Raw genomic sequence first — 19,291 nt, 5'->3', positions numbered from 1 at the left:
TTACAAGTAAAATGTATATATTTAGATGTATACATTATTTCTCTTCAACTGATGAGGATATAAGGTAATAAAAAAAGGCCGGTGCATTGAATATACTGTTGTCTTTTTTAACATCTTATTAATATACATCTATTTGCAACATTCAGCATATTTTTTATTCATGCCAATGGCATGCTTTACAATTATAAAATATTAGAATGCGAGATAAATTGGGACAAATTCTATTTTACAAAATTATTATAAAAAAATATAAAAATATATAAATAATTGCAAAATAAATATTTATTCAATATAAAAACATAACATTCCAATTAACTATCAACAGTGTGTTATATATTTAAGAGTATTTAATATGAAATAAATTGCAAAACACCTTGTTTAATTAATTTATATACATGTAGACTAGACTATACTGTATATATATTTTGCAAGAATAAATGCATATATTTTTTTTTAATTATTCAGACATGAATCTGCATGTATTGCAAATTATATTGAAAACATTCATGTACCAATATACATGGTATAGAAAGAAAAACAGATCTTCTCAAATCTTCCTTGTGTTTTTTAGTACATAATTCCCGATTTTCTTAGCATTGAGACCAATGATTGTTTTTGAAAAATTTCATTTAACTTTAAAATATGTGCCTTGCAATCTATTGATTTTTTTTTTTCATTTTACACACATTTGAAAACTCACTGGATAAATATCAACCAAAAAAAAACATAAAAGAGGATAATAGAGGAAGTGAAAGGTTACTGTTGAGGCATTATTGAGTTCAACGTGAGAACTAGTACTATACAAGAGAGTACAAGAAAAATTGAAAGGAGTCTTAGAAGGCATAATCAAGGTCAAGGTGCAAACTCCACAAGAGGGTACCAGAAGAAATTAAAGGTCACAGTGATAGCATTATTGAGTTCCCTCTTCACTTTTTCCTCTACGCTTTCTTCTTCCAGATCCACCATGATATTCAGCTGCCTGCTGGTACATGTAATATGTCTTAGCACCAGTTTGGGGTTCCTTGTGCCCAGGCCCTTAATCAGTGTTCCCGTGAACTCTACCTCGTCGTTAACCTGCAAAGCTGACAAGGTCTCTCTGAATGAATGACCAGCATCTAACTCTGCTATTACATACCTTGGCATTGAAATATAAACTTCAAATGTGTACTTGTCAAGATTCCTTAAATGACATTCGTGACCAAGATCATCCATAGTTCGACAGAGTTTGCGGTCCGATTCTGTTTTGTTTACATCGTCACAATCTCCGAATTTTTGTCCATATAAACAACGAATTTCATTTGCAATAAAACCAGGAAATGCACTTAGGAGTGGTTCAATATTATTTGCCACACTCTTAATTTCAGCACGTGAAAATTTTCCATTCCAGGTAACTTTTTGTCCTTCAAGGTGTAGACATTTAAAGCTTTTGTCAAGTTCATTGTCTCCACAAAAGTCCATATATTCTGTGAAAGACATATTAAATGGTTTTGGGGTTTTTGCTGTAGGAAGACGGATGAAAATTAAAGGAAGTATAGCCAGAACACCAAATACAACCATAATGGCAATCTTTACAGGTTTAATTTTACTTTCTAACTTCTTTCCGACAAAGAGTTTCGTCTGGGTCATCAACAGTGGAACTGCAGCAAAGATCAAAGTGATCAAAAGCTTTCCAAAGATTTGGGTATGAAGGAGACTGTAAAACATATAGATGATGCCTCCAGCAATGATCAACAAGGCAAGGGGAATCAGAAATGGCAAGAGGAAATAGCCCAATGTGGCTCTTATCAAACCTTTCCAAGAAGAAAATGGAAAGAAACTTAGCATGAGGTTGAACCAAAAGTAGCAGACAAGATGTGGAATGAGGACTCTGTACACACCTTTCCAGGACTTCTGGGCAGCCATTATAACAAAGATAAGAGGAATCAGCAGAAAAGCCAGGGAAGGGATCCCAAAATGGATCTTAAACCCTGATCCACAATTAATTGTAAATATTGCATCTGTAAATATATGAAGAAGTTTGGTGAAAAATGGTATCTGTGGGAAATGATGAAAGAAAGTTGGTAAGGCAGAGAGAAGATTACAAAAGAGAGACAACAATGTCAGTAAATCATAATGATCACTCAGGGCAACAAAGCAAATGGCTGAGAGAACCCCACAAAGAACACAGATTTCAGAACAAGGGATGTAACTCTTGTTTGCTAGTGAAAAACTAACCACCATTAGGGGTAGAGCACCGAAGAAGACTAAATAAGGAGTCAGCGAGTTCCATGTAAACTGAGACGTTGTCTGCTCTACATCAACGCCAACGTCATACGTCTTCAGAACATCTGCAAGCTTGCTTGCTTCCTTCAATTTCCTTTTCTTGTAGAACATCTGAAGGGTCGTGACCCCCATGACCCCAAAGGTGAGGTAGAATACGACAAGGGGGACAACCTGGAAGATGAGGGCAGCACTGATGAAGCTGTAGAGGAAGAAGACGGAGAGGAGATAAATCTGATTGGTGGGGATCATCTTCATCACAAAGTCCAGCCCTTCCTTAGAAACATACTCTAATCCAGTCTCATACAGGGCCACTGCTGTCTCTTTCGGATATCGGGTTACCTGGAGGTAAGGGAAAAAGCATTTTAAATAATTATTTTGAAAAGTATCACATGAATTAAAGGGTCAGCACGATTATCAAATTCTGTATACAGAGAAATTTTTGCCCTTTTTGGCCATACTCTCTGATTGGCAAATTACCATACCTTTTCATACAGGCCAGCATGCTTGTACTCCACTGAGCCTTCACCCATTTCATCAGGAGATAGAGTTATCTGCCCTTGAATTTTCTTAGACAGGACTTTGACAAATTCTGTTTCACTAATTGTATCACCAATCTTCTTTCCTGAAAATGGACAAGTTTTATCAATTTTAAGTACCTTCGTTAATCATCTCCATTTTTGATGCTGTTTCTACAAATCATTATTAAAAATTGAATTCAAGCAATACAAGTGCCTCTGTGTTGGTGCATGCGAAATTTCTATGTAAAATCAGTTGACATGAGAGGAAATGACACAAAATATATAGCGGTTTATTACTGCTCTTGTTATTAGAGGGGAGAAGGGGTGGTCTTGAAGTGAAACATGCGCCATGGAATCATTTTAGTTAATGAGTCAATGTTCATGAGCTAACAAAAGTCTTAGCATTTTTCTTGGATGACATGTTTATATGGCAGATCAATGATTTTATATGTTTCCAAACTAAACATTTGTAAGGATATAAATTTGTGGGTATAAGTGTGACCCACAAAATCCACAAACATTGGTCCCCACGTACAACAATGATTCCACAGAGTACATCTTTGTTTTATGATCTCTTCACAAATACCTGCAGCCAGGAGTAGTTTTTCCTCCAGTTTATCTCCCCCTGCGAGTTTTTTGACGGATTCTATGTAATCAGCTCGAGACAGAACTTCCCTCTGAGTGCCGTTGATGGCTCGGAACATGTTTTTGGCAGCTCGCCGGATCTTTTTCTCGACATCTGAGGTTTCTAGGCACCAGTCTATTACCTCTCTGTTGGAGTCATCCACACCTGGAATGAGTTCAATATTATTTTACTTTTCGTGAAAATTTAAACATCAATGTTATCGAACCTGTTTTGGGAAAGAAAATGATGGTAGCATGTTGCATTGGACAGTAAATGCAAAAAATATCATGAAAATTAAATTCTTAGGAGAAAAATTTTATCTAAATATCTCAAACATATTAAAATATTGGGCCTTCTATTATAGTTACAAACATTGGGGGTTCTATTTGTCCAGTCATCCAGCATTTATCATATTGTACAGTACGACTACATAATATATAATTAAAATATATCTTTTTTGTAAGTTAAAAGATATATGTATATGTTCACACAATTGATTCAATTGATATCTGTATAAAATCAGTATACTTTACCAGGTAAAATGTGAATGCAAACTTAACACCTATAAATATTTAACCCTCATCATGATACAGTTTTTGGCACAAAGATTAAAGCTTTCCATATTTTAATACCTGTTTTTGTTTGGAGACATTTGTTCAGGAGTTCATCCGCTTTCTCATTTCCCTGTTTGGAGGCCTCTATCAGCCACGTGACGGCTATTTTCCCGTATTTTTGCCTATCCTCCTCGGAACCTGAGTCAGCCAGCTTTAGATAGTGCTCTCCTAAGAGCACCTGACTGGCTTCATCCCCATCTGAAGCCAGCTCTTCCCATTTCTTAATGTTTTCCACACTCCCTAGAAATTGCAAGGTGAATAATTTTACACTGTTGATGCATTAAATACCTATATAATAAATTTAAGTTTGTTTTTTTTTTTTTACACATAAGATACCGTAAAAGTGGAAATTTTAGCAAGACGCAAATTCACAGGTACTTGGGTCTTGGTTTATAAATATGTATGTAGCTTATTCATCTGTGAAAATAAATTAAAGTATATATCAATAAGGTGCATACATATTTATAAATTTATATAAACCAAGACCCCAGTACCTGAGCTATGCTCAAATTTAGTTTTGTGTATTTTAAGTTCATTTAAAGTAAATCAAACATAAGTTAAACTGCATTAAATAGCAAAATTAAGCTACTCCTGGTACTGGTAGCTAAACAAAGATACGTTGGTCTAGCTCTGTGCCTAAACTTGCTGGATTTTATACCTGATGAATCGCCTTCCGCCATTTTTGCTTTTTTGTGATCACATGACTTTAAAGTAGGGCTTTAAATAACTTTTTTTCATCACATGACGACTGTCAAGGTGTGGATCCAATACGCCCCCACTCAGTCGCCCTTTGGTGAAAGATTGGTGGATCCAAAAAAAAAAAAAATGGATACAGCAGTAAACATGGAGAAGAAAATAAATACGTAGTGTAATACTATAAATATTTTACACAATGAATAGTTTGTTTTGCTTTGTTTTGTTTTTTCCCACATTTTTTTAAATAGAAAATTTATCGATCATACATCGCCAGTCTAGAAGTGAAAAATAAAAATAGAAACAAGATCACTATGCATTCGGAACACTACTTCACGTTACCATACACCGAGAAGAAAAAGTCCTTATTACGAACGATCGATAACGTAAGGGAATTCCACAAAATATTTGGCAAGCAAGAACAGGCAATATACAGTCTATATATACACACACAAACGCCGGCCGACGATCAGTCGAACGTCTGTAACTCAGCAATATTCACTTTCTGTTATCATTATTTCCGTACTTCATTTAATAGCAAGGTAAGTAAAATATGTGACCTATTTAAGGGGGCGTGCCCCTGTGCATATTTAACGTTATGTGTTATTTTGCTCGATCTGCATTTCTTTCGATATTGATCAAAAGGGTATGTAAAATATACAGACGCGGTCGCTATGTATTCGTTTTTTTTTTCACAATTGTTAAATAGTCGACGAATTTATATGCATGCATGCACATGTCCATAAGCCTTGGATAAAAGGGGAAGTATTAAAAATGAAGCATTATCTACCTAAACATGCTGAATATGTTACAAAGCAGCTTTAAATTGTAATTAATAAATTACTTGAATTTATTTATAGTGAAACTGTCTTATAAACATTAAACCAACCTTGCAACTTATTTATGTTGACATTCAAGTTATATGCTTGAGAAAGCAGAGAGTTACTGTTCTGCAGGTAATCTGAATATAGACCATGATATATATAGGTATGCTGATGATTTAATCCATTGGTGGATGCAGAGGGGGGGGGGGTTCCGGGGGTTGGACCCCCCCTTTATTTTTTGCCAAGTGGAGAATGAGAGAGAAAGAAGGGGGATAAAACGTTTCCCGAGAATAAGTATTGTACGTCTAACTTAAATATGTATTGAATAGATAGATTCTCACGCATTTAGTTTTTTCCATTCACCTTCACTATTACTTTTTATGAGTGAATGGTTGAAAATATTCTACTTATTTTTATATATCTTATATATGATATGTAACATGCGAGGTTAAATTTGATATTAGATTCCCGCGATCATAATTTGGCTGTGTTGGCTATATACAAGAAGGTGCCATTTTTTAAACTAAATCTTATAAAGGAACTAAAATTTAATTCATTGTTTTATACCCAACCCGAAAAGGATTTTCAAATTCTTTAAAAAAATTCATTCTACTCTTCGGAAATGCTGCAAATCCATTCAATTATAAGGCTTCAGTAGTTTTTAAATGTGTTGATTTTTTTTATACGGGCTGGGGGTACCTTTTCAAAGAAAAAAGGACGTAGAACAAAGATATTATTTTCCACAATCTTATGTTTTTCCATACATGTGTGTGTGAATCTTTGCCTGAGAGTGTGTAAGGGGGGGGGGGGGGGGGGGGGTAGAGGGACACAACCCTGGACCCCCTTTCAAAAATTGCTGGATCCGCCCCTGTAATCTTGCTATCAAGCACTTCGAATGGTTTACAATCAAAACTTGATATATTGGACAAATATTGTAATGACTGGTGTCTAAATGTTAACTTATCCAAGACAAAAATTATGATTTTTAACAGAGCTGGAAAAAAAATATCAGAAAATTTTTCTTTTCAAAATAAGTTGATTGAATGACTGTTCAACAATACAAATATCTTGGTATTTACTTTTGTAACTCAGGTTCTTTTACCTTTGCTCAAAATGAATTATATAAGAAGGCCTTGAAAGCATGTTCATCGTCTCAAGCCACGGGTCGGACATCCTCGCAAGCCAGGGGTCCTGAGTCAACAAGTTGCCGTTGTTAGATGTATCTCTTTAGTACCCAGTCCATCGTCGAACTCAAGCCAATCAGTTCGGAGTCCGCTTATACAGCTCTCTCCCAGAATGAGAGAGGATCGTACATTTTGTCCTGGTTGCGACGAAGGGTCCAGCTGCTCCAGCAGTAACGCCAATTTCATGATAACGTCAAATATATGGATTTTGAATTGTTATCACATGTCACAGGTACTTGTGGACAGGACCCCCCCCCCCCCCCCCCACACACACACACACTATACATCCCCGGGTCAAAAGAATGTTTTCCATTAATTATTCTTCTAGTACATATTTACAATATATTCAATATGAAAAATCCAAAAAGTAACGTAGAGAGCTATATTAATACGGACTCCGGACCGTGGCTTGAGACGATGCGTGAATAAGGATTTTCATTTAATAAAAGTGGTTTTCCACTTCTTGTAGTGTCTCCAAAATTTTAGACACCGTTGAAAAATCGTATACACCAATAACATATACATTTCATTGGATACCACAAACTTTGACCTTTAGACCTTGGAGTTTGCCCTACATATACTTTAAAAAATACTTAAACCTTGGCCATTACTTTTGAACGGTAAGGGCTAGGGTTTTCATGCTTCATATATGTAATCTTTGTGACAAGATCTTTCATTGGATACCAACAACTTTGACACTTTGACCTTGACCTTAGAGTTTGGCCAACTTTAAAAAAACGTATACATGTACCTTGGCTATAACTTTTGAACGTAATTGCTAGGACTTTCATGCTTCACATATGTAACCCTTCTGACAAGACTTTTTTATTAGATACCAACAACTTTGACCCTTTGACCTTGGAGTTTGACTACTTTTAAAAACTTTTACATTGGCCATAACTTTTGAACGGTAAGGACCAGGGCTTTCATACTTCACACATTTAATCCTTGATTTCTTTCAGACATGCCTCCCAAGAGAAAAGCACCCGCTAAGGCCAAGGCCGGAGGAAAGAAGGCCAAGGCCAATCCCCCAGAAGAGGAAGACAAGCCCCAAACCACACAGGACGTCATCGCTAAACTTAAGGCCTCAGAAAAAAAATCTGGCTCCAAGAAGAAGAGAAAAGTCGACGCCTTTGTGCCCCAGGCTGCCAGTTATGAGGTGATTCAACAGTAATGGATATTAAAAAAAGGGGGGGGGGTCCGCTGGGCCTAGGATTCACGGAGTTATAAAAACATTTAATTGATAAAATGACGTAAAATAAATAGATTAAGATACTTGTAGGCACCGGCACCTGACGATCGAATGATTGGTATAACCCTCTCCCGGTCCATCTAAGATTTTGTAGACACCATGATCACTATACAAACAAAATTACACAAACTCCTAGCCTTTCATACCAATGCTTTATTATTTGATATCTTGTTTTAAGACATTTTGTTAATTTTTAGAGATTGCCCTTTTACCATATTTACGGTACAGAATATGAAAATAGGAAATAATCACGTGCGTGTATTTTGTCATCATGTTAAAGCATTTTTAAAAAAGTTCGGGGGTGGGTGGGGTTGTGTTAAATCCACAGGCACTTGACGTTACTTATTTTTCTTACTAAAAATTAACCCTTTTACGTAATATTATTAGGTAGATACACAACAACTGTACCACTGGTAAATTAATTAGCAATCCATCATTTTGGATAAAAAATTATACTCTGTAGAAACATATTAGCTTAAAAGTGAGTGAACAATGTATCATTTCATGAGCTTAACGTACCATATGATGCTTTTTTAATAATAAATATAAATGGATATTGTTAATTTTAAGTTTATCGTGGAGGAGAAGTCTACTTTCCTTATTTTCTTTTTTTTTCCAAATACTTATATATCCGAGGGGACATTGAATCTAACGGACACAAATGAAAATTTGCCATCCATTTTTCACCCATGTGGTGGGACACAGTTGACAAATTTACCATATTTTGTCAATTTTCTGAGATCTTGATCTTAACAGGCACGTAGCAACGGGGGGGGGGGGGGTCCCCAAAAGTACTTACACTATAGGAAATGTTCATTGAAAGGCTGATCCCCCCATAACGTTTTGCGATATAAGGAAAATGTAGTATTATATAGTAAAAAAAAATTATATTCTTTGAATTTCCAGGTATATGAGGATTATGATTGTATGCTGAACCAAACGAACATCGGTCATAACAACAACAAATATTACGTCATTCAGGTCCTGAATAGACTTGGCAATTTTTATGCCTGGAATCGTTGGGGGCGAGTGGTAAGTCATTTACAGTCTGGATTTTCAGTGTTAGTGTGTGTGTTTGTTTGTGTGTTGGGTGGGGGTGCTACTTAAGGTATAAAAAACCCACGCAACTGAATTGTGTGATACTGATCTATGAACTGATTAAAAAACTGCAAATCATTGGACAATTGGAAATAAATAGTAATAATAAATTGTATGAATTTTGTAATAATTTATCGAGAGTGACTATTTCAAAGCATGTGCTATTCACGCAGGGTGAGAGCGGTGCCAATGCAATGAAAGGCCCATTTAGTACAGCAGACGGTGCCATCAAGGATTTCACCAAAAAGTTCCAGGACAAGACCAGAAACAAGTGGGAGAATAGGGACTCCTTTACCCCGATGAAAGGGAAATACACGATGATTGAAATGTCTTTGGAGGATGAGGACGAAGCAGATGCCCCCGCTGAAGTAATTTTTTTTTAAAAAATGTAAAGCAATTACGTTTGAAGCAAAATTTTAGTTTGGTGAGGGGTGCATAGTTGATGCATGGGATGGGTACAACCTAATGATGTTTGACAAGATCTATATGTATGATTTTTTTTTATTTGTCTCTAGGTTAAAACTAAGCCTAAAGGGCCGGCAATGAAATGTACACTCGACGCACCCACCCAGTCCCTTCTGAGGCTCATCTTTGACCATGATATGTTTAAGGATGCCATGAAGAGTTTTGATATTGGTAAGTTTCATAGTTTTTTTTTTTAATTTAAAAATTGAGATATGTATATGTACATGAATATGAAGTTGAGAAAACGGAAATCGCTTTTTTCTTAATAGAAATATGCATGTAGTAGTATTTAAAAAAAAAAATGCGGAATTTCGCCCCATTCCATGAACTCAGTTTGAATAACACAGTGTTACATTGTAGATTAGAACAGAAGCCTTTTTTTTTTTAGATTTCTAATTTCTTTTTCAGACGTGAAAAAGATGCCATTAGGAAAATTGAGCAAGACGCAAATTGCAAAAGGATTCGAGGTTCTAGAAGAGCTGGAAAAGGCAATAGATTCTAGAAATAATTCACAAATGATGGCACTATCCTCCAAATTTTACACTGTAATTCCTCATGATTTTGGGAGGAGAGTTCCGCCTGTCATGAAAACGCTTGAAGACGTTCGCCAGAAATATGACATGCTGTTGGTAGGACATTTGCTTTTGTCAATATATACATAAACTTCTGGATGCATTAATGATGTATTGTTTTACATGTACAAATTACTTGAAATTATAATTATGCTTTCCTTTGATAAAGGTTTTGGGTGACATAGAAATTGCACAGACTCTTGAAAAAGAGAGGGAAAAGGCTACCACGGTATGTATAATTCTATTTTATTCTGTCATGACTGTCTGATAATAAGTACATTGTATATAGTAAACATTTTACCCCTTTTACTTCCCCCACCTCAAAGTGGAACATTTGGAACATTTTTTCTACATTTAAGCCTATACTCATTCATCAAATCTGCTGTATTAAGGAGTAATTCAGGGAATCGTGTCCTTTCCAATACTTACTAAAGTACATGCAAATTTTGCCTGCAATTTACAAACACTGGGATACATGAATCAAAGTATTCCACAATTAAAAAAAAAATAGATATTCACTGTTTCTCATCATAGTTCTTCTTATTTTGTTTTATTTAAAGGACTCTGGGAAACAGCCCGATCCTTTGGACGTGAACTATGGTCTCCTGAAATGTGAACTAAAACACCTAGACCCCAAATCTAAGGAATTTAAGGTAACATTTTGATTTTTTTGTTACATTTGATTAGGTAAAAGATTAATCCATTCTTAAATATAACACATACAAATAGACAAACAAATATAAAATATGTATTTGCAAGATGTTGACCTAGATATGTGTATACTTTTTTGTGAACTAGTAAATTAACGAATCTCTCTCTCTCTCTCTCTCTAAAAATGTAATTGAAAATGATAATTATAATATCCATTTAAAACACCATTGGGGTATACAATGCATTTACAAGTATTAGATTTAGAATACAAAGAAAGGGGGCGTACAGGGTGTGGACACCCTCCCCCTCGAGATAATATGTTTCTCAATTTTCAAAATTCACGGAAAAATTATATTTTTCTAAAATCGTGTTCCAAGTAATGTCATCTTCAAAACATTTTATTATTTTATTTTGCTGAACGACTTATAATTTGACAATCTTTTTTTCCCAAAATTTACAGTTAAGCATATTCCCTGAAAAATGGGTTTACTAGAGAGCCATAAAAAATGAATTTTGAAATGAATAAGTCAAGTCTCCATTCTTCGTTAAGGCTTAAATGACCAAAACGTAAATGTGAAGCCATTTCATTTGTCCAAATAATGATATCTGAACCCATTCTATATGAAAATCGAACATTTCTGAAAAAAATTAGACTTCAACAAACCCGTTCATTTAAATCACACCGACAGACACCAATATCACATACTTCGTAGTGGTTAACGCGTTCGGTCTTCCGCCAATCTATGTGCTATGGAGAGAGTTCGATTCATACGTAGAGCTTTGATATTATAAACCATATAATCTTGAAAAAATATAATTTTTCATGAACTTTAAAAATCGAGAAATGTCTTTTCTTACAGCGATGGATTGTCCTTGCGTTTACGCCTCCATTCTTTTCTCGACACCTTATTTTCGCGGGATATAGTCATTAATTCTTTATTAGTGAGGCAAAGTTCTCATTGGATTGCGGTTATTTCTGTAAATAATCTATATGGATACTAATATACGTGAGAATGCACCTTCGCTAAGTTTACGACCCCCCCCCCTTCATCGTCGGAAACCACAGCCAACGATCCTCTCCCATTCTGTAGGAAAGAGCTATATGCGGACTCAGGACCGTGCCTTGAGATGATGCCCCTCCTTTTTTCATAAAAAGAAACAAGGGGATGGTCGTTACCTTTGGTCAGCAAAAATGACAGCAAATGTGGTGACTTAATTCATTGATCATTTTGTTGAATTTTGCTTCAGGTTTTGGAAACTTATACAAAGGAGACCGGAAATAAAGGGGGCTGGAGAACTCCTAAGATAAAACACATCTGGTCCATGCGGAGAGAGGGTGAGGTAAGAAACACCCAGAGGAAAGGGAATGGGGGTATTGACCTGGATCAAACTTGAATATATAGATATATTAGGCATTAGGCAGAAAGCGCTAACAGTAAAAATGATTTCCGAGTCTTGTGATTCTTGAATTTTTTTCATTATTTAGATATATATATATGATTTACACAATGCGGAAAGATTGTATTAATGTAAGGAGGTAGGGGAGAGGGAGATATGAGGGAGTGATACATGCAAAATCTATTATTTTTCTAATGATAAATTCTTACCTTCAAAATAATTCAATAACAAGATACTTGGAGGAGTAAAATTTAAACATAATTTTTCAAAATCAGCAATTTTGCATTGATAGATACATAGTTTGCATTTGTAAAAAAATAGTTAATAATCTAAAAAATGATTACTTATTACATGTATGAGGAACATATACATCTATAACCAAAAAAAAAATATTTAAAAAAAGGACAGAAAAAAAAAACAATTAATTGAATTAAAACTCAATTTGAAGTTCGATGATTTTAAATTGCAGGAAAAACGATTTAAACAACATGATAAGGTTACCAATCGAAAACTCCTGTGGCACGGAACTAATGTGGCGGTGGTCGCCGCCATCTTAAAAAGTGGTCTGAGGATTATGCCTCACAGTGGGGGGCGTGTCGGAAGCGGAATCTATTTTGCTTCGGAAAACAGTAAATCTGCAGGATATGGTAAGTCTATAATTACAGGTTTTGATACATTCACGTTTGATCAGGTATATTCATGTTTTACGAAATATAAAATTCTTAACACCTTAATTGAATGTATAATATTTCAATGAGTCTGTGACTCATATTCAGTGAAATAGCATTAAGAAAATTTGACCAGTATAACTTTATTTCCCTTTTTATACCCCACGCAACAAGTTGCGGGAGGTATAAGTTTTTGACCCGTCCGTCATAGTGTCAGTCAGTCAGTCAGTCCTTTTTTTTTTGTCAGCGCAACTCCTCATAAACCGCTGCACAGAATTTCGTCAAACATTGCAAGTATTTAGAACACAATGTGTAGATGTGCATATTACCAGGAAATTCCGATTCCGTTATTTTTCCCGGGAATTTCTGCACTTTTTTACTTAGGCATTTGCCATACCTTGAATATAGAGATGAACAGTTTGTCAGCGCAACTCCTCATAAACCGCTGCACAGAATTTCGTCAAACTTTGCAGATATTTAGGACACAATGTGTAGATGTGCATATTACCAGGAAATTCCGATTCCTTTATTTTTCTTAGAATTTCCACACTTTTCAACTTAGATTTTTTGCCATACCTTGAATATAGAGATGAACATTTTGTCAGCGCAACTCCTCATAAACCGCTGCACAGATTTTCGTCAAACTTTAAAGATATTTAGGACACAGTGTGTAGATGTGCATATTACCAGGAAATTCCGATTCCTTTATTTTTCTTAGAATTTCCACAATTTTCAAATTAGATTTTTGGCCATACCTTGAATATAGAGATGAACATTTTGTCAGCGCAATTCCTCATAAACCGCTGCACAGAATTTCGTCAAACTTTGCAGGTATTTAGGACACAATGTGTAGATGTGCATATTACCAGGAAATTCCGATTCCTTTATTTTTCTGGGAATTTCGGCACTTTTCAAATTAGATTTTTGCAGCACTTTGAGTTTTGGGGGAGCGTGGGGTATGTGAGCTTGCTCACTTTTTCTTTCATTTATCATGAAAAACGAATAGTGACCATTATCTCGAAAAAAAATCAACAAACAATAAAAATCTGTGAATGTGGCATAAAAACATATCCCTAGAAATACCAAAAGTTGGATCAGATGCCCATAGGAGGAGTAAACTTCCCCTGTAAAATAAGATACATTGTACAAATGCAAAATCATTAGAGATTGAAGGTAAAAATCATGCCTTGGCGTTTTCTTTTTTATCATTCACATTCCAATATTTCAGTGCGTTGTGCGGGTAAAACTGGTATAATGTTCCTGAATGAAGTAGCACTAGGAAAAGAGCACCATATTCTTCATGATGATTGGACGTTAAAAGCAGCGCCCTCGGGGCATGACTGTATCATCGCTAAAGGCTGGACAGAGCCTGGTAAGAGAGAGAGAGAACTTTTAAACCTTCAACCCAGTCATTTTTACTCCTCTAAAGTCCTCTTTGATCAAGAATTTGGCACATACAGATTTTGATCTGTCCATTAATCTGTCTGTCTGCAAAAACTTTTTTCTTTGGGTACCACCAAATTTAACCTCTTGACCTTGGAGTTTGACCCACTTTAAAAAAAATTACCACACTCCAACCTTTGTCATAACTTCTGAACATGTGATGCTAAGGCTTTCAATCCTTTCATACTTCACATGTGTATTCAATGTGAATAGCCATTTCAAAGAGTCTTAATATTTTTTACCTTTTGACCTTGACCTAGGTGTTTGACCCACCTTAAAAAAAATTAACCTTGACTGTAATTTTTGAACAGTTAGCACTTGGGATTTCTAATTTCACTTGTGTCTTCTATGTACAGAGACCTTTCTTTGGATACCAACAATATTGACCTTTTGACCTTGACCTTTGCAGTTTGACTTGCATCTGAGCAACTTCATTTATTTTTTCATAAACTGTTGCAGTGCCATTATCTACCATTTGGGGCATAAGTGTCTCATTTGTTTTCATTGTGACCATTTTTTTGGGGTGGGGGGGGGTGGGGGGGGGGGGTTCAATACCCGGATTTTTTAGCTTTTGACCTTGTTTGACCTATATTTTTTGCCATAAGCTGCTATATAAGGGCATCAATGTTTCACCAACACATCTTCTTCTTGCTAACTTTTGCTCAGACTAATTACATGTATGTCATTATAAAATCAGACAGATTTTGGAATTAATTGAAGCCATTTTGATTACAGACCCAAAAAAGAACACAACAATAAAACTGGATGGTAAGGACGTAGTTGTACCTCAGGGGGTACCTATCTCAGTACCAGAGTACGCCAACAAGAGCAGCTTTTCCCAGAGCGAGTATTTAGTTTATAAGGAGAGCCAAAACATGATGCGCTATCTAGTTATGGTGGATTTCTAGAACCCGCTGTAAAATACATACATAGTTCATCCTGGTATTCGACAGAGGAGAATGTGATATAATTGGGATTATATATACATTTAGGTGTTTGAGGCATTTTTTGACAAAATAGTGGAAATACTTCAAATGGAGAGTGTAGTACTAGTATATAAGAAAATAGAGATTTGTCTGCGTTTGATCTTACAGGTAGCATATTGTCTTATTCCGGTATCTGCTGTTTAAGTCTATGAAGAGAAATTCCTTTTTCTTAAATTTTAGTGTTGATTTTTTGTTCATGTTTAGATGTTTGATAGTTTTGTTGTTTGATAATATATGCCAATGCAATCAATTTATGTATTACTTGTATATAATTGTTGCTGCTTAAATCTAGACCCATGACAAAAATCACTCCACATCATTATGAAAATCAAAACTAAGGAAGGCAGTGTGACAGTGTACATGTATTTACTTATAGGGCACCATGAGATTTAACTGTGTATTTTAAAGAAGCATTGTCAATTTATGTCGTATTACTTGAGAAAGTCATGTGTTTGATAAATGTATATTTTATATATATCTTTTAAAGAAATAAATTCTTGGTTTAGTCTCTATTGTAAATGAAATGACTAATAGTATGTAACTTATATAGAAAACCTTATTATATAATTGCGTTTCTTTTTCAGTATAATTTCAAAAATTGTTTTGTTTTTTTCCCCCGAGGTCAGGGGATACAGCTAGTTTGACTGGATGTTAAAGGTTAATGCATTTTTTTTTTTATTTTAATCTGTTTTTTAATTTGTTTTTATATATCTACATTTTTATATTTATGTAACATTGCTGATGCAGTTGTGTTTTTTAAAAATTATTAATATTCTCTGTTAACGTGTTTGTATACACTTGAAAGAAACATTTAGTGATAATTTAATTACATATACATCTTTAATTTTATGCATTTATATTTTAATTAGTATGTTAACATATTTTTGTATATACATCATGATATACAGAATGATCACTAATAAAGTTCACCATAGTCTTAGTATTTTAGTACACATTTATGTATTTATAATTTATGTTTGTTAGAAATAAAAGTTTAACATTAAAAATAATTGATTTAGTTTGCAGTATATTCTCTATTTTGGTAGGAAGATAGGTGAGATCCATCATCCAAAGCAAATCTGGTCAATATAATGCACATACTGTAAATCACTTTTCATTCGCGAGAACTTTATTTTCGCGTAATTACGCAAGACGGAATGCTCGCGAAAATTTCATTCTCGCGTATTATAGAATTCCTTAAGATTATACAGAGCAGTGACCACAATTCGTGAAAATTTTGTCTCGCTAATAAAGAGTCAATGACTATCTCGCGAAAATAAGGTGTCGCGAAAATTAAGTGATCTACAGTAGTTACTGATGGAAATGAGATGCTGCTATAAAAACATATACATGTACATGTACCCAAAATTTTAACCTCTCCAAAAATATTAACCTGGTAATTATTTGGCTGGAAATGCAGCATCTGAAATATGAATGTTACAATGAAACAAATTAAAAGCATTGTGTAACATGCATTTCTGATCAGTGTAGGACATACATGTACATGTAGAAGTAATTGAAAAAAAAACCCATCTGCTCCAAACACTTGAACCTGGGACACTAACATTACATTTGCCCCCAATGACTGCTCTGTGAAAGACAAACTGGAAATTTTGTGATTCAAAATTGAATATCAACTTATGTGTGTATAAATAAAAAATCACAAAGAAAATATAAATATATTTTATTGCAGAAGGGAAACCTCAGTATATCAATTTCATTTTAATGTTTTATCACAAAGTATCACAAAATTTTTTCAGACAATGAGGCCTAGCTTAATCAATTCATTGTTTTCAAAAACATGTCCTTCATTTGAACAAAAAAATTTCACAAACATAAAAATATAAATAAACCAAAATCTCATAAGAATACTTCAGTATAATATCGTTTAAAAAAAAAGGAAAAAAAAATTTTCCCCCAACCTTTTCTTATATTCCCCTTATAAGAAAAGGTTGGGGAAAAACTGTGAATAGGATTATTTCAGGATACTTGTATTCTACTTAAATTTTCCAATAGCATGAACATGCATGTAATCTGTAAAAAAAAATATACCCACAAATACTTTTGGTCCCAATCTTTTTTTTTCATTTAAGGAAATAAACTCAATAGACCCTTTCACGGTAACTGTGGTACTGCTCTTCTGCAGGGCAAAATGATAAAGTTTGGTGAAATATGACGTAAAAGTAATTGTTTAATATATGTCATTTAATTATCTGTCAACAAAAAATTCGCCAAACTTTATTATTTTGCCCTACAGAAGAGCAGTACCACAGTTATTGAAGGGGCTAATTTTATACAATGATACAAACATCTCTCATCATTGTATTTAAAATATAGCTTGAGGAGAGTTTAAAATATTTACAGAATTTTAAAGTACCTTCCTCATTTGAAGGAACCAAGACACATGTATAAAAGGCAAACAAGTCATTCATGTAAGTTTGACAATGAGAAACATTTACGAGTATACATAACATCCAAAAGATATATATTTTACAATCCACTTTCTCTGTTAAATGGCTAGGGTAAGATACCGTGTACATGTAGCTCACTTGGCAGAGCACCTGACTAGAGTTAAAAGACCTGGTCTGATTACAATTTTACTTTTTTATTACTGTAACAGCTAAAATTTGTTCTGATAGCATGTGACTAGAAAAGGGAAGTAAACCATGGAAATTGTGTGGGCAATTACCTGGTATAAAAACATACAGTGACATCTGCCTAATCCAACATGCACTATTAAAGAGACGAATTTTATGTTGCAATAGACAGGGTGTAGGTTTACACAGTGTACATGTACAAAAACATGGAAAATAGTCAAATGGGAACGAAAGTTAACATTGGAATTCACAGTGTGATGAATAACAGAGGTGTTGGATTAGACAGTTTTCACAGTGACTGTATTTATATACAATACAATCCAAGTTTGAGTCTGTTTTCATTCAGTTTGTTAACTGAGAATTTTTTGCTTTGATAATCAATGAAGTACAAAACTATTTTCTAAGAGAGTGGCTCATACAGGCATATACATGATACATGTACAATCATTCAATTTGATAAATATTTTTTGTCAAGAGTACATGGATAAAAAACATTTTGACAAACATGATCATGTGAAAACATGTAATAGTTAGGTGATATATGCATGAAAATTAATGGATAAACTCCAATTTTTTTAATATAAGTAATTTAACAATCTTTACACAAATTAATTTTGCTCTTTCATAAAAAAGTAAATTGCAAAAAATATGTTTTCCTGCATGGCCAAATAAATAGAATGATTATTTTTTAGGTTTGACATTTAGGTTAAGAAATAAGAGACACACATGTATGTACAAGAGAAAGCAACTGCAAAAAAATACAAGGTATTAACTACACAGTTATAATAAATTGTTCATGGCACAAAAATATACATACATTGTAATCGACTTTCGAAAACCATTTCAGTCAAATTTCATGAATAACCTGGAATTATAAATATACTCAAGAAAATTGCACTTACATGTACATGTATATAAAACTTCCCATAAAGAATATAACACCAATATCACTATAAATTCTGTGAAACAGTTTCACGTTTAAATAACCATAAATAAATATTGACATATTTCATGATTTTTTTTTTTTCACTTATTCATTTTCTTTGTTAACTAATTTCATTCTTACTGCATATAAAAAATTACACAACTGACTGTAAATACTGTTTGTATCTTATTTATACTTATTTATAAATTTTTACACTCAAAAACTTGCAGAAACACTACTTATATCTCTGCATCTTGAATGAATTCAAAATGGTTTTCTTGGGATTGATATAATAAGCAATGTACAGTGTATATGTCTACTCAGAGACATTTTAACCCACAATTTATTGTTGCCTTTTTGCCCTTGCTGCATGTACTTGTAAGCAAATTTTAGAAGGGGGCGAATTCAAGAAAATCACATTATCTCTAAAGCAAAACCTTGTCTGGGTGAATTTAAAGCAGGACAAAATAGTTTCCAAGTGTTAAAGGGTGGAAATAACACTGGGCGAAAATAGCA

General features: G+C 34.2%; 2 protein-coding genes across 2 annotated transcripts; one reads left to right on the top strand and one right to left on the bottom strand.

Annotated features, from left to right (window-relative positions):
• Nucleotides 1-346: 346 nt before the first annotated feature.
• On the bottom strand, nucleotides 347-4,814 carry LOC134275390 (wolframin-like). Its single transcript, XM_062757676.1, has 5 exons — nucleotides 4,678-4,814; nucleotides 4,038-4,259; nucleotides 3,367-3,570; nucleotides 2,745-2,884; nucleotides 347-2,601 (listed from the first exon to the last, which is right to left on the bottom strand). Exons 1-5 carry the CDS (start codon nucleotides 4,697-4,699, stop codon nucleotides 853-855), a joined length of 2,337 nt encoding a protein of 778 aa, XP_062613660.1. The 5' UTR covers nucleotides 4,700-4,814; the 3' UTR covers nucleotides 347-852.
• Nucleotides 4,815-5,088: 274 nt separating this feature from the next.
• Nucleotides 5,089-15,782, top strand: LOC134275378 (protein mono-ADP-ribosyltransferase PARP3-like). The gene is made up of 12 exons (XM_062757666.1): nucleotides 5,089-5,254; nucleotides 7,683-7,879; nucleotides 8,879-9,004; nucleotides 9,244-9,438; nucleotides 9,586-9,706; nucleotides 9,944-10,164; nucleotides 10,277-10,336; nucleotides 10,668-10,760; nucleotides 12,007-12,099; nucleotides 12,626-12,803; nucleotides 14,053-14,196; nucleotides 15,003-15,782. Exons 2-12 carry the CDS (start codon nucleotides 7,685-7,687, stop codon nucleotides 15,173-15,175), a joined length of 1,599 nt encoding a protein of 532 aa, XP_062613650.1. The 5' UTR covers nucleotides 5,089-5,254; nucleotides 7,683-7,684; the 3' UTR covers nucleotides 15,176-15,782.
• Nucleotides 15,783-19,291: the final 3,509 nt, after the last annotated feature.

Source organism: Saccostrea cucullata, unplaced genomic scaffold (genome assembly GCF_032062105.1).
Source record: "Saccostrea cucullata isolate Sc308-1 unplaced genomic scaffold, CSIRO_AGI_Scuc_v1 ctg72, whole genome shotgun sequence".
Taxonomy (NCBI): Eukaryota; Metazoa; Mollusca; class Bivalvia; order Ostreida; family Ostreidae; genus Saccostrea; species Saccostrea cuccullata.
The sequence above is the reverse complement of the archived record's forward strand: the minus strand, read 5'-3'. Positions and strand labels throughout refer to the sequence as shown.